The sequence below is a fragment of the Gorilla gorilla genome, chromosome X (genome assembly GCF_029281585.2).
Source record: "Gorilla gorilla gorilla isolate KB3781 chromosome X, NHGRI_mGorGor1-v2.1_pri, whole genome shotgun sequence".
NCBI lineage: Eukaryota > Metazoa > Chordata > Mammalia > Primates > Hominidae > Gorilla > Gorilla gorilla.
Genome location: NC_073247.2, coordinates 11,926,021 through 11,949,705, shown reverse-complemented (window position 1 = coordinate 11,949,705; position 23,685 = coordinate 11,926,021). Strand labels below are relative to the sequence as shown.

The following is a 23,685-nucleotide window of genomic DNA, read 5'->3' as shown; positions in this document are numbered from 1 at the left end:
ACAACAAACGCTGACTTTTCTCTCTGGAACGGCTCCAGAAAAAGCGTTGGGGAGAAAGTGGGCGCCTCCTCCGGGCCTGGGCCCCTGTGGGCACAGCGCGTCCTGCCGGGCAGGGAGGAGGGTCCGGGTGTCCCCGCGGGGCGCCCCCAATGCCGCATCTCAAGCAGATCCCCAGTCGCGGCCCGCGCCCTCGCGTCCCCCAACCCGGATCCCTCCGCTCGCTCACCCGGGGCGGCGACCAGAGCCCCCAGCAGGCCGAAGAGCAGCAGCGCCAGCGCAGCCCCGCGGGCCATGGTGCGCCCAGAGCGCGCAGGGACGGTTCCGGAGTGCAGGGCGTGGGCGAAGGCGGCAGGACAGATACTCCCCCACGGGCCGGGTGGGGCGAAGCCCGAGGACTCGAAGGGGGCGGGTGAGGGGAGCGGCCCTGCAAGCTCAGCGCCGGCTGCGCCCGCCCCGCCCCGCCCCGGGCTCCACGCGCGCACAGAAGGGGCGGGAACGCCGGGCCCGGGGAGGGGACAGAGGAGGTAGGCGGGCGGGGGTGGCCCAGGCAGCGCCGAGGGGAGTACGGTACACGCCCCGCCCCTTCTCAGGAAACTGCCCACGCCCCCTCACCCACCCACAAGGCCGTAGCCAGGGCGGCGCCGACCCGAAGCAAAGTGAACTACAACATTCTCAGGAAAGTGCGGGTCCCTCCCGGTTTACAGCCCTCTGAATGCACGCCCCAGGGCGGCCCTTAACTGTAGTGGCACAAAACTGCCGCCCTTCTTGGAAACATAGAGCCCCCTCTCCCCACTCGCCCCTGCAGCCACTTCTCCGCCCCTTTAACAAGGACCCCCCTCACCCCGTGGTCTCCAGTGGGAGCAAAAAAACAAACTTTCCCAGCAGCTCCCCTGCTCGGGAAAGTGCGGGTCCCTCCCTGTCTACAGCCTCCTAAATGCACGCCTGTAACTGTAGCGACACGAAACTGCCGCCCTTCTTGGAAACGTGAAGCCCCCCTCCCCACTCGCCCCTGCAGCCCCTTCTCCGCCCCTAGCAGGGACCCTCCCCTGCTCTGCAGTGGGAGCAGAGGAAACTCCGGGCTCCCCTGCTGGGAAAAGTATGGGGGCCCCTCCCCGCTGCTCACCTCAGGGAGTTCCCCAAGGGGAGCAAAGTGCAATCCTCTCCCTGCTCAGGAAGCGTGGGCCCCCGCTCCACAGGCAACCCCCGTCCCAAGTCCTTTCTAGAGCGTCCGAGCGGGGGGTGCGCAGCCGGGAGGGTGGCGGACGAACCCTTTGCGCCGGACCAAGGACAACCCTTGGAGTAGCCTCTGCGCTGGGGCAGTTTCTCCCCAGAATCCCCAGGACAAGGTCGGGAGTGGGGACTCCTGGTCATGGGAGTTAGTGAGGGGCAATAGGGAACGAGGTCCCTTCTATCTGGGGCACCTGGGCCCTAGTCCTGGTCATGGGCGACTCGCCTTCCAGTGGGCTTTGAGTTTAGAGACCCTCCTGCGCCACTGGCCACAGCTGCAGTGCAGTTGTCGCCCTTCCCACACTTAACAATATGTTATCTGTTAACACCTAAGCCTAAAATTGTATCCATTTTCCTGCAGGGTAGTGGAACAACTTTGCAGCCTGACAAATAACCCTGAATATTCTTGCATTCCACACTTCAAACTGTCCACGAAAAGAGTCAAATTAGGCCGGGCGCGGTGGCTCACGCCTGGAATCCCAGAGCTTTGGGAGACCGAGGCGGGTGGATCACCTGAGGTCAGGAATTGGAGACCAGCCTGACCAACAAGGTGAAACCCTGTCTCTTCTAAAATACAAAATTAGACGCGTGTGGTGGTGTGCACCTGTAGTCCCAGCTACTGAGGAGGCCGAGGCAAGAGAATCGCTTGAACCGGGGAGATGGAGGTTGCAGTGAGCCAAGATCAGGCCACTGCACTCCAGCCTGGGTGACAGAGCAAGACTCCGTCTCAAAAAAAAAAAAAAAGGAAAGAAAAAAGAAAAAAAGAGAAAGGAGTCCAACTCTAAAATATTTGAAGAGATTTATTCTGAGCCAAATATGAGTGACCATGGCCCGTGACACAGCCCTCAGGAGGTCCCGAGAACGTGTGCTCAATGTGGTCGGGGTGCAGCTTGGTGTTATACGTTTTAGGGAGGCATGAGACATCAATGAAATTTAAGAGACACATTGGTTTTGTCCAGAAAGGCGGGACAACCCAAAGCAGGAGGCTTCCAGCTTATAGGTAGATTTTAGAATTTTCTGATTGGCAATTGCTTGAGTTTCTTTAAAGTCCTGGGATCAATAGAAAAGAATGTCTGGTTTAAGATAAAGAATTGTGAAGACTCAAGTTCTTATTTGAACAGGAACCCTTCCGGTGCTAGGGTCAGAGAGAAGAGGTTGTAAAATGTTTCTTCTCAAACTTAAAGGCTGTGTGGATGTTAACGCCGGAGAGGCATGGTGAGGCATGTTCAACCCCTGCTTCCCGTCACGACTTGAAACAGTCTCTCAGGTTAAATTTTTAAAGAGCTCTGGCTGAGGAAGAAGTCCATTCAGATGTTTTGAAGGTGGGGGGCGGTGGGGGCTTAGAATTTTATTTTATTTTATTAATTTATTTAGTTTTTGAGACGGAGTCTTACTCTCTCGGCCAGGCTAGAGTGCTGTGGCACCATCTCAACTAACTGCAACCTCCACCTCCCAGGTTCAAGCGATTCTCCTGCCTCAGCCTCCTGAGTAGCTGGGATTACAGGCACCTGCTACCATGCCTGGCTAATTTTTATATTTTTAGTAGAGATGGGGTTTCACCACGTTGGCCAGGCTAGTCTGGAACTCCTGACCTCAAGTGATCCACCCACTCCAGCCTCTTAAAGAATTTTATTTTTGGTTTACAAAGCCCTGCCTCATCTATTGGCCCATTCCTGGGCTGGCATACTTGCTGCCCAGCCGACTGAGTCAGGGGCTCTGAGATAACACCTGTCTTTTTATTATTGTTATTATTATACTTTAAGTTCTGGGGTACAGGCTGGGCGTGGTGGCTCACGCCTGTAATCCCAGCACTTTGGAAGGCCGAGGCAGGTGGATCACGAGGTCAGGAGATCGAGACCATCCTGGCTAACATGGTGAAACCCCGTCTCTACTAAAAATACAAAAAAAATTAGCCGGGCGTGGTGGCGGGCGCCTGTAGTCCCAGCTACTCAGGAGACTGAGGCAGAAGAATGGCGTGAACCCGGGAGGCAGAGCTTGCAGTGAGCTGAGATCGTGGCACTGCACTCCAGCCTGGGCGACTGAGCAAGACTCCGTCTCAAAAAAAACAAACAAACAAAAAGTTCTGGGGTACATGTGCGGAACGTGCAGTTTTGTTACATAGGTATACACATGCCATGGTGGTTTGCTGCACCCATCAACCCATCATCTACATTAGGTATTTCTCCTAATGCTCTCTCTCCCATTGCCCCCCATCCCCCAACAGGCCCTGGTGTGTGATGTTCCCCTCCCTGTGTCCATGTGTTCTCATTGTTCAACTCCCACTTATAAGTGAGAACATGTGGTGTTTGGTTTTCTGTTCCTGTGATAGTTTGCTGAGAATGATGGTTTCCAGCTTCATCCGTGTCCCTGCAAAGGACATGAACTCATCCTTTTTTATGGCTGCATATATTCCATGGTGTATATGTGCCACATTTTCTTTATCCAGTCTATTATTGATGGACATTTGGGTTGGTTCCAAGTCTTTGCTATTGTGACTAGTGCTGCAAAAACATACGTGTGCATGTGTCTTTATAGTAGAATGATTTATAATCGTTTGGGTATATACCTAGTAATGGGATTGCTGGGTCAAATGGTCTTGAGCTATCCCCTGCCTGCGGCCATACCCACCCCTCCCTAGGTCACCTGCACCCCTAGGTCAGAAACCTGCAAGGCTAGAGGGGCTGGGCCTGTGCCCCAGAGACCTGCTCAGCAATGTGAGCTCGGTGGTGTGAGTGATGCATATCTTAAAAAGTAACAGTGTGAGCTTGCACACCGGAAGGTTTTTTCTTTTCTTTTTCGTTTTCTTTTCGGCCAGCAAAACCCCAGCAACATAATTGCACTTTAGAAGTATGAGGAAAATGTAATCATTCTTCATGGGAACACCACCTTTAAACTGTTACCTCTTGGAGTGAACCCGGATGAACTACCCAACCAGAGCTCCTTCCCTGGTATTTTCTCCTGCACCTCTCCCCCAACCTCCCCATGTGGCATTGACTCTCTATCAATTAGCACTTTCTTTTTCCCTGGCCACAGTCCTGGGCTGGGGTCAAGGGAGGGTGTGGACCCTAGGTCAGGGCAAGTAGGAGGACCCTGGGGGCTCATTTTGATGAGCAAGAGGATGCTGGGGCTGCCCGGGCATTTTGGCATCCTGAGGCAAGTCCGACTTGGGATGAAGCAGAGATGAAAAGAAAGCAGGGTCTTCCTGCTGTCTCAGACTCCAAAGACCCCTCTCCCTGTGAGCTTCCTGCTTCACCCCCATTACCTCCAAAAAAAAGGCCCTCCCCTGGACAATCTCCAGCCTCTGACATTTGGACGGCACTGCAGGTGAAGCTTCCCTCCTCTGACTGTCCATTAAGTTCCAGTAGAGTCTAGACTCTGGCTGCCTTTCAGGGAGGGCGCAGGTCATTCTCGCCACCCATAATAAAGATGCAACATCAGCTTCTGAAAGCCAGGCTTTGAGGCTTTTTATTTATGTTCTCACAGATAAGCATTTGGAAGACTTCTGTTTCTAATTCATTTAGTTAGATGCCTTTTGCCTTTTTTCTTTATTTTTTTTTTAACGCTACCATTCTTTGGCTGCAAATATGAATTTCCATAATATTCTGCAGACCCTCTGGAACTGGCACCAAGAGGCTGTAACCTCCAGAATGAAAATTAAAGTAATTGAAAAAGCCTTCTGAATTGTATCCAGGTGCCACGGGAAGCATCTTTTGAAGGCCACAAACTAGGCTGAAGAAGGGATGGGGAACTCATCGCTGGGGCAGCCTCCATATTTCCCGTTTATTTCACCAGTGGAACCTCAAGAAATAACCATGTTCTGACCATTTCCGAGGGACCCACGTGGCCACGTTGCACATTTCAACCTAACCCTTGGTAGCTCCCAGCCTCCTGCGGAAACCTTCCATGTGTCTTTAATTTTTAAGAATTAGTTCTTCTTCTATTTATTTATTTATTGAGACAGAGTGTCACTCTGTTGTCCAGGCTGGAGTGCAGTGGCGCGATCTCAGCTCACCACTTCCCAGGTTCAAGCAATCCTTGGGCCTCAGTCTCCTGAGTAGCTACGGCTATAGGCACCCATCACCACGCCTGGCTAATTTTGGTATTTTTAGTAGAGATGGAGTTTCACCATGTTGGCCAGGCTGGTCTCGAACTCCTGACCTCAAGTGATCTGCCGGCCTCGGCCTCCCGAAGTGCTGGTATTACAGGTATGAGCCACCACCCACAGCCAAGGATTAGTTCTTCTGACTTTGGACTTTTCATACCCTGCTCTCCAAACCAGTTTGATATATTTTATACTGCACACACACGCAGGTTATAATTATATTGCATCTGCATGCACACACATACACATGCATGCACACACACACACATGCATACACACACACATACATGCACGCACACGCACACACATGCACACACTATTGCAGACTGGCTTTTTCTCCCACTTTCTATGGGGGGATCTGTGGTTTCTTGCCCACGGGGCTTTGTTTACTGGCCTGGGAAATGGGTCTAAATACACAGCTGCAGAATTCAAAGGAGGACTGAAAATCAAACTGCACAGCACAGAACATGGAACTCCATGGAACAGGAAGGAAAGCATCAGGGCAGGGGAGTTGTCAGAAAGAACCACTTCCAATGATAAGTGCATCCTTGAAGAAAATACATCTAGACAGGGCATGGTGGCTCACGCCTGTAATCCCAGCACTTTGGGAGGCTGTGGCAGGCAGATCACCTGAGGTCAGAAGTTCGAGACCAGCCTGGCCAACATGGTGAAACCCCGTCTTTATTAAAAATACAAAAATTAACCTGGTGTGGTGGTGCACGCCTGTAATCTCAGCTACTTGGGAGGTTGAGTCAGGAGTGTCGCTTGAACCCAGGAGGCGGAGGTTGCAGTGAGCCGAGATGACGCCACTGCATTCCAGCCTGGGTGACAGAAAAAGACTCTGTCTCAAAAAAAAAAAAAAAAAGAAAAAAAGAAAAAGGAAATACGTCAATATGTCTAGATTACAGGTTCACACCTGTAATCACAGCACTTTGGGAAGCCAAGGTGGGTGGATCACCTGAGGTCAGAAGTTCAAGACCAGCCTGGCCAACATGGTGAAACACGGTCTCTACTAAAATTACAAAAAAAATTGGCCCGGCGTGGTGGCAAGTGCCTGTAATCTCAGCTAGGCACAAGAATCCCTCGAACTTGGGAGGCGGAGGTTGCAGTGAGCCGAGATCGTGCGTCTTCACTCTGGCCTGGGTGACAGAGCGAGACAGTCTCATAAGATAAATAAATAAAATAAAAATAAAAATATGTCTAGAGAGAAATTTTGGCATTCTTTCTGAGTGGCAAGATGCTTGGTGCTGTGCTGGTGGTGATATGGTTTGGCTCTGTGTCCCCGCCCAAATCTCATGTCAAACTGAAATCCCCAGTGTTGGAGGTGGGCGCCTTATGGAAGGTGACTGGATCATGGGGTCAGATCCTTCATGAATGGTTTTGCACCACCCCCCTCAATTAAACTTCTTTCCTTCATAAATTAGGTAGTTCTTCATAGCAGTGCGAGAATGGGCTAGTACAGGCTCCTATTGATTCTACATTATGGTGAGTTGTAGAATTATTTCATTATACATTACAATATAATAATAATAATAATAATGGAAATAAAGTGCACAATGTAATGTACTTGAATCGTCCTGAAACCATCCCTCCCACCTTTGGTTCTGTGGAAAAACTGTCTTCCATGAAACCAGTCCCTGGTGCCAAAAAGGTTGGGGACTGCTGCTCCCACCATCAAGGAGGTGGACACAGATCCCCACTTCTTCCAAAGTGTATGACATAAAAAATTAGGAAAAGAATAATTGCACTATGGAGGAGTCTCACAGACACAATTCAGATAGGATGAGTGGATGGATGGACAGGTGGATGGATGGATAGATGGGTGGATGGGGTGGATTGTGGGTGGATGGATGGATGGATGAATGAGTGGATAGATGGAGGGTTGGATGAATGGGTGGGTGGATGTATGTATGTATGGATGGATGGATAAATACATGGGTGGGTGGGTGCATGGATAGACAGACGGATGAATAGACGGATGGGTGGCTGCTGGATGTTCTTATCTCCCTGTTCTCCCAAATTGTGACCAGCAGATGCTCTCCTGATGTCTAGATTATTCTTTTTTTTTTTTTTTCCGAGATGGAGTCTCACTCTGTCGCCCAGGCTGGAGTGCAGTGGCGCGATCTCAGCTCACTGCAACCTCCGTCCCCCGGGTTTATGCCATTCTCCTACCTCAGCCTCCCAGGTAGCTGGGACTACAGGCGCCCGCCACCACACCCGGCTAATTTTTTTGTATTTTTAATAGAGACGGGTTTTCACCGTGTGTTAGCCAAGATGGTCTCGATCTCCTGACCTCATGATCCACCTGCTTCGGCCTCCCAAAGTGCTGGGGTTACAGGTGTGAGCAACCGTGCCCGGCTTTTTTTTTTTTTTTTTTTTTTTTGAGACAGAGTTTTGCTCTTGTTGCCCAGGCTGGAGTGTAATGGCGTGATCTTGGCTCACCACAACCTCCACCTCCCAGGTTCAGGTGATTGTCCCGCCTCAGCCTCCTGAGTAGCTGGGATTATAGGCAGGCACTACCATGCCCAGCTAATTTTGTATTTTTACTAGAGACAGGGTTTCTCCATGTTGGTCAGGCTGGTCTCGAACCCTCGACCTCAGGTGAGCCACCCTCTTCGGCCTCCCAGAGTGCTGGGATTACAGACGGGAGCCACCGCACCTGGCCTGTAGATTATTCTTAGAGAGTCAGATTCAAAACGGATACATTTGCAGTATGATATATATGCACATGTATATTCCTGTACCATTACCCTGAGTCAGGTCAACTCTGCCACCCATTCACGCTTAAGAATGTGACCTTCGGGAATGAGTAGCATCAGATCTTTCGTCCAGCTGCATTTGCCAGGGTGCAGCCCACTAGCGATTTTCTTTCATGTACCCCTAACTGCTTGGCTCCTGCACCAACAACTCAGTTTTTTTCTCCCCAGGTTCCTACAGTGCTCCATTCTTGGTGATTTCTCAACATGCCCGGTTATTCAACAAAGCTTTTTCATGTTTTTAAAAATATTGTGTTTATTTTCGCTTACTTTTATTTTTTGTAGAGATGAGGTCTCTCTATGTTGCCCAGGCTGGTCTCAAACTCCTGGACTCAAGAGATCCTACCATCTCAGCTTCCTGAGCCTCTGGGACCACAGGAATGTGCCACCATGTCCAGCTAATTTTATAATTTTAGAGATGGGGTCTATGTTACCCAGGCTGGTCTCAAACTCCTGGGCTCAAGTGATCCTCTGACCTCAGCCTCTTGAGTAGCTGGGACCACAAGACTGCACCACCATGCCCAGGTTATTTTATTTTAGAGACACGGTCTCACTATATTGCCCAGGCTGGTCTCAAACTCCTGGCCTCAAGCGATCCCCCAGTCTCAGCCCTCCCCAAGTCCTAGGATTACAGGGAGGAGCCACCATGCCCAGCCTCAACAAAGCTTTTTGAGTATCTGCTCTGTGGGATACAGCAGTAAAATCAAACAGCCGTGGCTCTGCTTCTGAGAGCAGCAAGTGTTTATTTAAATAGGCCTTAATTTATGTGTGTTTATTTAGATTTATTCGTGTTTATCTGAGCCTCCCAATGAGCTGTGGAGCAGTCACATCTTTGTTTGTACCTCAGCACCAGGCAGAGAGCCCAACAAAGAGAGGCAGCCTTTGAGAAGCTTAATTACTCAATTGAATGCATACACAACAAAAATTAGCTCACCCGAAAGCCTAGGCATTTAGATAATGAGGCTTCCTATCTTTCCATACAGACACACATGCACACACACATTTAGTATGCATGCTTATATGTGCCATGAGCAGAGTTGTATCTACTTCCCAAATTCGTGTGTTGAAGTTCTGTTCCCCATGTGTCTGTATTTGCAGCAAGGAAATAATTAAGGTTAAATGAAATCGTAAAGTTAGGACCCTATGCAGGAAAGTTAGTGCCTTTGTAAGAAGAAATACCAGAGGGCATGCTTGCTCTGTCTCTCCTCCATGTGAGAACACAGCAAACCAAGAAGAGAGCCCTCACCAGGAACTGAACCAACCAGCCCCTTGATCTTGGACTTCCCAGTCTCCAGAGCTGTGAGAAAATAAATTCCTTTTGTTTAAGTACCCAGTCTATGCTATTTTATTATGGCAGCCTGAGAAGACTAAAAAGTATTTACATATGCGCTCCTGTCCACCATCCATCCATCCATTTCTCATGCACGTGTGAGACTACAGTTGCCTATCCTATATCCCTTCTTTCTTCCCTTATATTAAGAGACCTTGAATTTACTGATTTTGGCAATGTGACGGCTGAAAGACGATATCCTCATTCTCCTTTGCAGTTAGGTGTAACCAAAAATCTATGTTCTGGTTAATAAAATCAATGTAAACCAAAGTTATTGGGTGAAACTTCTGAGGAGTCCCTTAAGAGGGGGACTGGTGGCCAACAAGCCCACTTTTCGCTTTCTCTGCATCATGCTGGGCCTGCCTGGAATAATGACGTGATGTCTGGAGTTCCAGCAGCTAGCTTAGAGCAGGAAGTCCTCCAGAGGGTAGAGGTCCTATTCCAAGAATGGCAGAATATATGGAGCAAAGGTGCCAGGGTGGCTGGTGACACTGCAAGACAGCTGTGCCAGGCCCAGACCAACTCTCCTGACCTCATTACAGGACAGAAGAGTACGTTTTTAATCTTACCATTTAAAAAGTCAGGTTTGTTTCAGTGTTATTTAAATCACTTTTTATTTCTGGTCTCCACTGCCAGGGGCTGAGCCCAATTTATAGCAGAGACCTCCTGTGAGGTACTTGTGGGCAGCCAAGGCAGTTAAGAGGTGTCTGAGCCACACGCAATGTCTGCTGTACGGATGCTCAAATGAAGTTTCCTGAGTCAGTGGGAGGATGGATGTACACATGGGTGGATGGGTGGGGGTTGTGGATGTGTGGATAAATGGACAGACATCTGGATGCATGGATTGACTGAGAGATAAATGGGTAGATGAATAAATGGGTGGATGAATGAATGCATGGACAAATGGGTGGGTGAGTGGATGGATGGGTGGGTGGATGGATGAATGGGTGAATAGATGGAGGGTTGGATGAATGGGTAGGTGGATATGTGGGTGGATGAATGAATGGATGGATAAACACATGGGTGGGTGGGTGAACGGATGCATGAACGGGTGGGTATATAAATGGCTGGCTGGCTGGCTGGATGGATGATAGATAAGGTTTTGGTAAATGGGTGGCTGAATGTATGGATGGATGAATAAATGGATGGATGGATGAATGGGTAGGTGGGTGGGTGGGTAGATGGATGCATGGGTAGATGGGTGGATGGACAGATGGATGGGTAGATGGGTGGATGGACAGATGGATGGGTAGATGGGTGGGTGAATGGATGAGTGGATGGATCAATGAGTGGGTGTATGCAGGGATGGATGGATGGATAGATGAATAGTTTGGTGAATGGGTGAGTGGGTGGATGTGTAGATGAATGGTTGTATCCATGAATGGATGGATGGGTGGGTGTGTGGATGGATATGTGGATGGATGGATGGATAACTGGATGGATGGATAAATAGGTGCATGGATAGATGGATGGATGGGTGGCTAGAAAAATAGATGGATGAATAGACGGAAGGGTGAGTGGATGGATGGATTGACAGACTTACAAACAAGTAAATTTCTACCTGATATTTTTGTATTGTTGTATAACTTTCTAGGTGTTCATTCATTGAGGAACAACTGTGAAACAGGGGATCTGGATTCATTAGCCCACCTCTGCTGATGAGGAAACATCCTGGGGCCATTGAGCTTGTCAGTGGTGGGCTGGGATTAAAATCAAGAGCCCTTTGCTTCTGAGTCCAGGCCATTTGCAGCACATTGCCTTGTGACTGCCTCAAAACCACAGGAATTTTCCTCAGAGTGTTCACAGCAGTCAAAGATAAAGAGTGTCTTGTAGCCCGGAGTTCATACATTGGAAATTTTATGGTGTGTGCCCATCAATGCTGCAAATTATTTTTAAAACAATAATTTAATTTGGCAAAAACTTGATGTGTGATCCTATGTCTGTGTGTCTTTTTAATTTTCTTACCTGTAGCATTGGTTGAGTCTTCAGAAGAAATTAAAAGGCATTAGGGAAGTTGCATAATATACGAACAACTACTTTGTTGATGAAGCTTATGCTTGCATTTAGTTTGGCTCAGAGTCAAGAAAGAATCAACTTCCCAGAATACTGTATTTGAAGCAGGAATCCTGTTCACCCCTAAGTCTGCTTAGATAGGTAAACAACCTTGTGGGTTAGAACCAGTGGCCCGTTAGGACTGTATCCAAGACCTAAGGTTGAGTCTTGATCATGACAAGTGCTGACTATGATGGTCACAGTGCTGAATCTGAGAAAGCCATCCTAGGGTGTTCCAAAACATAGAATGTGACAGGAGAGCTGTTAATTTGTGTTTATCTGAGTTTTCCAACAAGCTAGGAGCAGGCTCAACTTTGTTTTTAACATGGTACCTGGCAGACAGCCCAATGTACAGACTGGGTACTTTAGACGCTTAATTGCTCAACTGAATGCAGGCAAGGCAAAAGTGAGCTGACCACAAAGCACTAGGCAATAAAGCTCCGTATCTCTTTTCTTTTGCCTGTGCACACACACACAAACACACACACATAAATGCACACACACATTATATATGTGTGAGAATGCTACATGGTAAAAGTTAGCTTACATATGAATTCTAAAATGCCTGATTGTTTCAGTTATTATGTATAACTAGCTATCCCAAAATTTACTGGTTTAAAAAAGCCACTGCGGCTGGGCACAGTGGCTCACGCCTGTAATCCCAGCACTTTGGGAGGCTGAGGCAGGCAGATCACGAGGTCAGGAGTTCGAGACCAGCCTGGCCAACATAGTGAAACCCATCTCTACTAAAAATACAAAAATTAGCCGGACATGGTGGTGCATGACTGTAGTCCCAGCTACTCGGGAGGCTGAGGCAGGAGAATCACTTGAACCTGGGAGGCGGAGGATGTGGTGAGCCGAGATTCCACCACTGTACTCCAGCCTGGGCAACAGAGCGAGACTCCATCACAAAAAAAATAAATAAATAAAAATAAAAATAAAAAGCCACTGCATGTATTTTCATCATGAATCTGCAATGTAGACAGAGCTCAGCATGGGTGACTCTTCTGCTGAATTAGAAGGCTGGGGCTAAATGACGGAAGCTTTGCTCATCCATGTTACTGATGCTTGAGGCTGGCTGTTGAAAAAGACTAGGACCAGGTACAGGATTTATAGGGCCCAATGCAGAATGAAAACATGAGGTCCCTTGCCCAAACTTTATTAAGAATTTCAAGATGGCAGAAACAGACTATTCATCCAAGCATGGGGTCCCCTTCTGAGCACAAGTCCAACTGCATAGATTGTGGGCTCATGAAGTTGCCCCTGGCTTAGGTATTTGGTGTGGCCGTCCCCAAGAACACCCACCCACGGCCTCTCTGCACAGCCTGGGCTTCTTCACAGCATATTGGCTGGATCCCAAAAGTGAGCAAAGAGAAGAAGAAAGGGAAAGTGAGGTGACAGTCACAGCACATTTACAACCTGGTTTCTGAAGTCATGTGGCAACCCCTCTGCACAAAAGCAGCCATAAATATCCACCCAATTTCAAGGAAAAGGGAATCAGATTCCCACTCTTGATGGGAAGCGCCAAGGTTCTGGAAGAGAGTGTGGGACAGAAATATTGCTGTGGCCATTTATGAAAAATATAATCTCTTCCAACAACAATATGTGCATCATTGTAGCTACAGAGCTGACGCAAGCACATTTAAGCACTGTAATGTAATAACATGAAAATTATGTTTATTTATCCAATAAACATTGACTTAGCAAATAGAGTGTTACAGATTGTCTCCTACATGCAAAGCATGCCAAGGTGAGTAAGTCCTTTTTCTTTCATCAAATAGCCCAATTGTTCCATTGAGGAAGAGCAAAAAACAAAACAAAACAGCACACCACCACCACCACCAAAAATAACAATGTATCTCACACAACGTGATATAGTCTACAGATGATGGACACAGAGTGCTGCGCAGAGTGCTGTGCGAGGAAAAAGGAGAAAAATGGAGGCCATGCTGGTTGAGAAATGTTTCACGAAGGACACTGCATTTAAGCCGGGTTGTGCAGAACGTGTAGGAGTCTTCCGGATAGAAAATGCTCCATTTCAGAGAGCATACACACATGAGCAAAAACACAGACACTGAGGGAAAAAATTATGACCTTAATGAGTAGGAAGAGAATTGGGAGGTGAGGGGTGGGTAGGTAGTCTGGGATCAGGTGGGGATGAACCTTGTATGCCTTACCGAGTTGATACGGTTTAGCTCTCTGCTCCCACTCAAATCTCATCTCGAATTGTAATCCCCATGTGGAATACAGTGAAAACAGATCAACAGTATTGTGCTGTCAGTGGTTCATTCCTGTAAACCCAGCACTTGTGGAGTCTAAGGGGGAGGATCTCTTGTGGCCAGAAGTTTGAGACCAACCTGGGCAACACAATGACACCCCATCTCTCTAAAAAAAAAAAAAATAGCAGGACATAGTGGTGCACACTTAGAGTCTCAGCTACTTGGGAGGCTGAGGTGGGATGATCACTTGAGCCCAGGAGTTCAAAGTTACAGTGAGATATGATTGTGCCTCTGTACTCCAGCCCGGGTGACAGAGTGAGATCTTGTCTCTGAAAACAAATAAATAAGCATTTTTTAAAAATTTCTGCACTTGAGCTTTTAGAGGCTGTTCACGCCTTAGCTCCCTGGCTTGGAAACCTTCCCGGCTGCCATATGCATAAGCCTGAGCTGCCTCAGCGAAGGCTGAGAGACCACTTGGAGCCAAACCAAGCTGCCCCAGCTGAGTCATCCAAACCAGCCTGCTCCTGGCCACCCGGCAGCTGAGCACTGACTCATGAGTGAATCCAGCTGACCCCAGAGCTGCCTCACTGAGCCAAACCTGAATAGCTGAGCCACAGAATCGGGAATGAACTAAATGGGTATTGTTTTAAAGCACCACGTTTTGGGGTGGTTTGTTTTGCTGCAAAAGCTAATCGCTGTGTACCTAATGAGCTTCCCATCGTCCCCACTTCCCCATGCCAACACACACATTATGGAGAATTTGCCAGTTTTCAACGCTCTTCTAGGCACCGTGAGCGACACAAGATAAAGCATGCTCAAGGGCTTTGCAATCCTTTTTGGGGTTGGAGAAAGGGGAGGTACACACACATGTTCAGTTTATGATCAGAAACTGTTTATCTGGCTTTGATTTCCATGCTTAATCGTCTTCTGGCGATTAACCTCAAACTGGCTAGTCTGTGGTTTGCAGATTCTTCCAACATTTAAGGAATATCCTTTGTTCAGTCTTGGTTGGCCATATATGGGCAGACAAAAATCCAACAGGATCACATTAATAGCTGCTCGAATTATAAGCCATGTATTTCTCATATTTTATTGCACTAGAACCTTAAGCAGGCAGTAAGAACCACCATTTATAATACACTTTATGCCATCTTTCTCTCCTCATCATCTTATGAGGAAATCACTGACATCCCTAATATTCTATTGCACTAGAACCTTAAGCAGGCAGTAAGAACCATCACATTTATAATACACTTTATACCATCTATCTCTCCTCATCATCTTATGAGGAGTCATTGACATCCCTAATATTAAAAAAAAAAAAGAAAACAAGGAAATGAATCCAAGGCAGTTGACTCATATCTTGAAACTAAAAGAGCTCATCTTTGAACCTTTCTCTCTCTTCCGGGGTCAGATCAGGACACCTGCACATTCTGTTTGCAGGTTCTCGTCACCGGCAAATCAATGAACCGAATTTTAATTGATGTGCGTGCAGGTGTGCATGCATGTCTGTGTATGTGTGTGTGTTTATGCATCCATCACTTTAACCCCATCATGGGTTCTAGTTAATGCTTAACCCTGATTTCAAAGAAGCAGACAGATTTGTTACTCAATGTAATAAAACTACCTCTACTTAACAGGGAATGATGTTAAGTCAACTTCAAAGATAAACATGGGGCCGGGGGCTGTGGCTCAAGCCTATAATCCCAGCACTTTGGGAGGCCAAGACAGGTGGGTCATTTGAGGTCAGGAGTTTGAGACCAGCCTGGCCAATATGGTGAAACCCCATCTCTACTAAAAATACAAAAATTAGCTGGGCATGCTGGCAGATGCCTGTAATCCCAGCTACTTGGGAAGCTGAGGCAGGAGAATCGCTTGAACCTGGGAGGCGGAGGTTGCAGTGAGCCGAGATCGCGCCACTGCACTCCAGCCCAGCTGACAGAGACTCCATCTCAAAAATAAATAAATAAAAAATAAAGATGCGAAAGTTTTTGGTTCCAGACAGGATTATTTCATGACGCCCAAGCAAATTAAGATTTTGAAATATAACAAGACATGGCAAAATGTACCACTTTTCCAAATTAGTTTTCTGCATAATGTTTACAAACTGTAATTTTATATTTTTTCTTTAAATTTCCTTTTGAGATAATTAAAGAGTCTAAGGAAGATGCAAGTACACAAGACCCCCACCTAGAGTTTCATTTGCCCTTAACCCAGCTTCATTTTCTATTAGGATTGGGGTGCAATATCAGGGCCAGGTCACCAACACTGGTGCACTTCTGATAACAAGACTACAGACATCGACTGGTTGCCACAAGTTTAATAGCTTTAAGTCAACACATCTTCATTAACTCCAATATACACAAAGCATTACAGAGGAATATTTATCAGCCAATCCAGAACTATTTATGGAATGGTCAGCTCTGTGCTGGATTCTGGGAGAAATACCTAGCAATTGTTTCATAGGGTCATGTTGCAACGTCTTCCAACTTGAGGGCTGAAGGAGTGCTTGCAGGTCAATGCTGAAGGGTCTTGTTGCTCCATGCACACACAGTAATAAAAAGCTGTGCTAGGGCCGGGCACGGCGGCTCATTCTTGTAATCCCAGCACTTTGGGTGGCCAAGGTGGGTGGATCACCTGAGGTCATGAGTTCGAGACCAGACTGGTCAACATGGTGAAACCCCATCTCTACTAAAAATACAAAAATTTGCCAGACGTGGTGGTGGGTGCCTGTAATCCCAGCTACTTGGGAGGCTGAGGCAGGAGAATCGCTTGAACCCAGGAGGCGGAGGTTGCAGTGAGCCGAGATCGCGCCATTGCACTCCAGCCTGGGCGACAGAGCAAGACTCCATCTCAAAAAAAAAAAAAAAAAAAGCTGTGTGATAGTTCCAGGAATTCATGAGAAGGAAGAAGAATTTAGATTCCCTTGGGTTACTTTCAGGAATTAGTTCTGGTTTGTTTATTGGGCCAAACAAACCAGTGTAGATGTAAAATGGCCCCATCAAAACCATCCTACGGAACACTTTTCCACTGCTGGCGGGAATGTAAACTAGCACAACCACTATGAAAAACAGTGTGGAGATTCCTTGAAGAACTAACAGTAGAACTACCATTTGGGGAAGCCGTCTCACTGCTGAGTATTTACCCAGTGGGGGAAAAAGGCACTTGCACACACATTTATAGCAGCACAATCCACAACCGCAAAGCTAGGGAAGCAAATCTAAGTGCCCATCAACCAGTGCGTGCATAAACAAAATGTGGTATATATACACCATGGAATACTACTCAGACATAAAAAGGAATGAAATAATGCCTTTTGCAGCAACTTGGATGAAGCTGCAGGCCATTATCCTTTTTTTTTTTTTTTTTTTTTTGAGATGGAGTTTTGCTCTTGTTGCCCAGGCTAGAGTGCAATGGTGCAGTCTTGGCTCACTGCAACCTCTGCCTCCCAGGCTCAAGCGATTCTCCTGCCTCAGCCTCCTGAGTAGCTGGGATTACAGGCATGCGCCACGACGCCCAGCTAATTTTTTTGTATTTCTAGTAGAGATGGGGTTTCTCCATGTTGGTCAGGCTGGTCTCAAACTCCCGACCTCAGGTGATCCGCCCGCCTCAGCCTCCCAAAGTGCAAGGATTACAGGTGTGAGCCACCGCACTTGGCCCTGGAGGCCATTATTCTAAGTGAAGTAACTCAGGAATGGAAAACCAAATATCGTATGTTCTCGTCTGTAAGTAGGAGCTAAGCTATGAGAATGCAAATGCACAATAATATTATGGAACTTGAGGACTCGGGGGTAAGGGTGGAAGGTGGGTGAAGATAAAAGACTACATATTCGGGCTGGCTGTGGTGGTTCATGCCTGTAATCCCAGCACTTTGGGAGGCCGAAACAGGCAGATCACCTGAGGTCAGGAGTTTTTGAGACCATCCTGGCCAACATGGTGAAACCTCATCTCTACTAAAAATACAAAAATTAGCTGGGTGTGGTGGCATGTGCCTATAGTCCCAGCTACTTGGGAGGCTGAACCAGGAGAATTGCTAGAACCTGGGAGGTGGAGGTTGCAGTAAGCCGAGATCACGTCACAGCACTGCAGCCTGGGTGACAGAGCGAGATTCCATTTCAAAAAACAGACAAACAAACAACAACAACAACTACATATTGGATACAGTGTACATTGTTCAGGTGACAGGTACACTAAAATCTCAAAAATCACCACTAAAGAATTTATCCATGGAACCAAAAACCACTTCTACCCCCAAAACAATTGAAATTAAAAAAAAAAAATCTGTCACACAACAGGGGATGTGTGAGCAAAGGCAGGAAGGAACAGAGCCCTGGGAAGGAGAAGGGATCACCGAGATGACAGGGAGGGCAGGATCCTATCAGTCAGTGTCCAGGCAGGCAATGGTGGGAAGGGCCATTCAGGGATGGGGAGGCCATGGTCAGGAGCTTCTGTGCTGGGCCTTGGGGCCACAGAGAGCTGAGCTGGGGTGACGTGCGGCGCCTGGGCTCAGAATCAGGTGGTGCAGCCGTTGGGAGGGGTGTGCTGCCGCCTGAGGGGACTCAGAGGAGACTAGAGGGTATGAATGAGATTCTTGGGAGTGGCATAACAAATGACCACAAACAGTGGTATAGAACAACAGGAACTGATCGGGCGTGGTGGCTCACGCCTGTTATCCCAGCCCTTTGGGAGACCGAGGTGGGCGGATCGCCTGAGGTCAGGAGTTTGAGAGCAGCCTGGCCAACATGACAAAACCCGTCTCTACTAAAAATACAAAAATTAGCCGGGTGTGGTAGTGCGCACCTGTAATCCCAGCTACTTGGGAGGCTGAGGCAGGAGGATCACTTGAACCCAGGAGGCAGAGGTTGCCGTGAGCCGAGATAGCATCCCTGTACTGCAGCCTGAACGATAGAGCAAGACTCTGTCTCAAACACAAAACAAAACAACAACAGGAATTTATTCTCTCCCAGTTCTGGAGAGCAGCAGTCTGAGATCAAGGGGTGGGCAGGGCTGTGCTTCCTCTGGAGGCTCTAGGGGAGGATCCCCCCTGCCCCTCCCAGCTCCTGGGGGCTGCAGGCATCCCTGGGCTTGTGGCCGCATCACTCCAGTCTCTGCCTCCGTCTCCACCTGGCGTTCTCCTCTGTGTCTGTCTTCATCTCCTCTTGTTATAAATACAGCAGTCACTAAATCAGGGCCCACCCTAGTGACCTCAACTGCAAAGACTGTTGTGAGCTGAATTCTGTCCTCTAAATTTATCAGTTGACGTCCTAACTCCCAGGACTGCAGGGTGTCACTGTGTTTGGAGATATGGTCTTTAAAAAGGTGATTAATATAAAATGAGGTCATTACAGTGGGTCCTAATCTGATATGATTAGTGGCCTTATAAGAAGAAGATATTGGGACACAGACATGAGCTCCCTCCAGGAAAATCCCTCCTGCCCCTCCTAGCTCCTGGGGGCTCCAGGCATCCCTGGGCGTGTGGCCAGATCACTCCAGTCTCTGCCTCCATCTCCACGTGGACTTCTCCTCTGCATCTGTGTCTCCTCTTCTGTCTCTTACAAAGATACCTGTCATTGAGTGGAGGGTCCACCCTATGCCATGATGATCTCATCTTGATTTGTTGCTGCAGTTGTTATTGTTTTGAGATGTAGTCTCGCTCTGTTGCCGAGGCTGGAGTGCAGCGATGTAATCTCAGCTCAAAGCAACCTCTGTCTCCCGGGTTCAAGCGATTCTCCTTCCTCAGCCTCCCAAGCAGCTGGGACTAGAGGCGCCTGCCATCAGGCCCAGCTAATTTTTGTATTTTTAGTAGAGACAGGGTTTTGCCATGTTGGCTAGGCTGGTCTCGAACTCCTGACCTCAGGTGATCTGCCCGCCTCAGCCTCCCAAAGTGCTGGGATTACAGGCATGAGCCACCAGGCCCGGCCTTCATCTTGAGATTCTTAACTCAATTACATCTGCAAAGACCCCTTTTCCAAATAAGTTCCCATTCGCAGATTCTGGGGATGAGGACGTGGACATATCTTTTAGGAGGACCACTGTACAGTCCACTACAGTTGTATCCAGTTGCTTCCAGAGGCTCTAGCGGAGGCTCCTTTTTGCCTCTCCCAGCCCCTTGTGGCTCCAGGAGTCCCTGGCCTTGTGGCCATCTTATCTCAGTCTCTGCCTGCATCTCCACGTGACCTTCTCCTCTGTGTCTCTGTCTGTGTCTCTTCTTCCGTCTCTTAGAAGGATGCCTGTCATTGGATTTAGGGCTCACTCTCATTCATCTTAACAAATGCATCTGCAAAGACCCTATTTCCACATAAGGTCTCATTCTGAAGTCCCTGGGAGACAGGACTTTGGAAGGGCCACTGTTCACCCCAATACAGGTTTTACTGTCAAATTTCAGTCCCCTAGATCGGCCAACACTATTTAGAAACTCACAGGGCTGAGTCCTTCTGATACAGTCTCTAAAAATCAACTCCCAGGGCAGAAAGTGGACATAGAAGGGTGAAAAGAGGACTATAGTCCAGGGATATAGATTAAGCACAAAAATTACATGTCAAGGGCTGTCCCCCCTTGAAAGTCACAGGACAGGGCCGGGCGCAGTGGCTTACACCTGTAATCCCAGCACTTTGGGAGGCCGAGGCGGGTGGATCACAAGGTCAGCAGTTCGAGACCAGCCTGGCCAATATGGTGAAACCCTGTCTCTACTAAAAATACAAAAATTAGCCAGGCATGGTGGCATAAGCCTGTAATCCCAGCTACTCAGGAGGCTGAGGCATGAAAACCGCTTGAACCTGGGAGGTGGAGATTGCAGTAAGCTGAGATCATGCCACTACACTCCAACCTGGGCGACAGAGCAAGACTCTATCTCAAAAAAAAAAAAAAAGAAAGTCATAGGACTAAGAATGAAAAGCCCATTCAACTGGGGTTCTATCTTCTAGTACTGTTGTGCCAGGAAAATTCAATTCTTGAAAATAGATAACTATAAAAGGCATTGACTTCTGGCTCTGATTCCTAGAATGTTGCCGTTCTGTTTTAAAAGTCAAATTAAAGCCATTTTGTCTGAAAGCCTCCTAACATGCTTTATGGAATAAATGGAGTAATAAACATTATTCTGGCAGAGGACTGATGGTATTCCAAATTATCCTCAAGAAGAGCAAATAAAATATAGAGATGAATTTGGCGGACAATTTCTTCACATGAGGTTTCAATGTTTGTACGGTTTTGAACTGGGAGTTTTCACATAAAAACATGGGGCTTAATTTCTTACTGTCAGCATTTTTTGTTGGGAGAGATCACTTTTTTTCTCGTCTGTCTGCGGAGATGCTGTTGTACTGCCTGTCACTGTTGGAAAATTCAGCTTCTTTTTTGTTTAATTTACAGAAGAGTGGTTGAAATATTCTTTATACTTAACATATAAAGAATATTTTTAATGTACAGAAAAAATTTAAAGAAAATGTAGTCGGGGAGGAAAAGTATGAGGAAAAAAAAGAGCATAAGAAGCAAAATATTGCAGCCAAAAGTCACAGAAAATGTTTTGCGATGGAAACCATTTCCTTTTTAGATGCCACGGCAGGGACGGGCACGGTGGCTCACGCCTGTCATCCCAGCAATTTGGGAGGCCGAGGCGGGCAGATCACTTCAGGTCAGGAGTTCAAGACCAGCCTGGCCAACATGATGAAACCCTGTCTCTACTAAAAATACAGAAATTATCTGGGCATGGTGGTGCATGCCTGTAATTCCAGCTACTAGGGAGACTGAGGCAGAAGAATCACTTGAACCCAGAGGCGGAGGTTGCAGTGAGCTGAGATTGCGCCACTGTATTCCAGCCTGGGTGGCAGAGCGAGACTGCGTCTCAAAAAAAAAAAAAAGAAAGGAATATTTTTAATGTAAAGAAAAATTTTAATGTAAAGAAAATATATGCAGGGGAAGGAAAATATGAGAAAAAAAGCATAAGCAGCAAAATATTGCAGCCAAAAATCACAGAAAATGTTTTGCAATGGAAACCATTTCCTTTTTAAATACCACTGCATGGAAATGATGGGAAGTGGAAAACACCTCATTTGTAGTGGTCACCACAGGGCCAGCAAGCATGCTTAATCTGCCTCTAATTTTATATCCCAAGGGTACACCAGGAGTGTGGGTGTTCATTATGCCATTTGAAGAGAAATGGAAGCCAAAGGCATGAGGCTCCTCCAGTGAGGAGAGGTCCCAGCGGTGGCCTTGGCTGGGTGGACTCTTCTGTGAGCCTCCGCAGCGATGCTTGGGACTCAGGCTGGGGCCTGAGAAGGGTGCAATCAGCCCAGGTCCTGGGGCTGCTTCTTGCTGATGACTGTCACCACTGAGATATGTACAAATCAAGTCAGGGTGCCCCTTCACTAAATGTGTGTGTGTGTATGTATGTATACATTCAGACACACATGCAAATGTGAGTGGGCACGTGTTTGAGACATAGCATATATAAGAAGTGCAAATGTATATGAAATGTAGAGATACACAGAGATACACGGATAAATGGATATAGATACATGAATGCATAGATAGGTAAATATCAATACATGGATTGATAGAGATCCAAATAGATACATGGATAGATGATTGCTAAATAGATATAGATACATGTATGGATATATTGATAGAAAGAAGTAGATTCATGGATAAATGATGGATAGAGGTAGATACATGGATGAATAGGCAGACAGGTAGGTAGATAGATAGATAGACAGATGGATAGAGATAGATGAATGGATAGATAGGTAGATACATAGCTATGGATAGATATATAGATGATAGATATGGATAAATGGATGAATGGATAGATATATAGATAGAAAGAATAGGTATATAGATGATAGATATGGATAGATAATATAGATGGATGAATGGATATATAGATGATAGATATAGATAGATAAATGTATAGGCAGATAGACATATAGATAGATATGGATAGATATATAGATAGATATGGATAGATGGATGAATGGATACATAGATAATAGAGAGACAGAGAGAGAGAGAGAGAGAGAGACAGATAGAGATACAAATACATGAGAGGCCAAGTGCTATGGCTCAGACCAGCATATTGGGAGGCCAAGGCGAATGCATTGCTTGAGCCCAGGAATTTGAAACTAGCCTGGACAACATAGCAAGACCCCATCTCTACAAAAAATTTAAAAACTAGCAGGAAATGGTGGTGCACCCCTATAGTCACAACTACTTGGGAGGCTGAGGTAGGAGGATTGCTTGAGCCCAGGAATTTGACGCTGCAGTGAGCTATGATCACGCCACGGCAGTCTGGCTGGGGCGAAAGGGCAAGACCTTGTCTCTAACGAAAAAGAAAAAGAAGTAGATGACAGACAGATAGACAGATGGATATAGGTAGATACCTACGGAGAAACAGACAGACAGCTAGATCAATATATGAGACAGAGAGAAAGAGAGACAGCGAGCGAAACAGAGAGAGAGTGTATGTGTGCGTTTGAAGCTAAGACAGGGTTTCTCAGCCTCAGCACTGTGGACATTCGGGTCTGGATCACTTTCTGAGGTGAGGCCATCCTATGCACTGTATGGGAAGCCCCTGAGGCCATGGGAATAGGCTCGGGGCTGCGGTAAGGAACATCCACCACTAGCGCCTCCAGAAGGAACCCACCCTGCCCACACCTTGATTTCAGACTTCTGCTTCCAAAACTGCGACAGAATGAATCCCAGTTGTAAGCCACCTGGTGTGTGACGGCTTGCTACAGCAGACCTGGGAAATGGACACAAGGGGGATGAGACACATTCTAACACACTTTCCAGCAAAGCAAGTCTGAGTCGATGTTCTTTTTTATTTTTTTTGAGACGGAGTCTCACCCTTGTCGCCCAGGCTGGAGTGCAATGGTGCGATCTCAGCTCACTGCAACCTCTGCCTCCCGGGTTCAAGTGATTCTCCTGCTTCAGCCTCCCGAGTAGCTGGGATTACAAGTGCCTGCCACCATGCCCGGCTAATTTTTCTATTTTTAGTAGAGACTGGGT

General features: G+C 47.2%; 1 protein-coding gene across 9 annotated transcripts in view; it reads right to left on the bottom strand.

Annotated features, from left to right (window-relative positions):
• Positions 1-665, bottom strand: part of CD99 (CD99 molecule (Xg blood group)) — a 50,937-nt gene extending 50,272 nt beyond the window's left edge. For 4 of the 9 annotated variants that reach the window (XR_010132494.1, XR_010132495.1, XR_010132496.1 and 1 more), the window contains exon 1: positions 227-497. Coding sequence is in view for 5 of the 9 variants with exons in the window: in XM_019019352.3 (XP_018874897.2) it covers positions 227-293 (67 nt within the window). In the remaining 4 variants the exon portion in view is untranslated. Of the gene's footprint in view, positions 1-226 lie in introns of all 9 variants that reach the window. The other 5 variants (XM_019019352.3, XM_019019354.3, XM_063702917.1 and 2 more) reach the window with 5 other exon arrangements.
• Between the last annotated feature and the right edge of the window lie 23,020 nt (positions 666-23,685).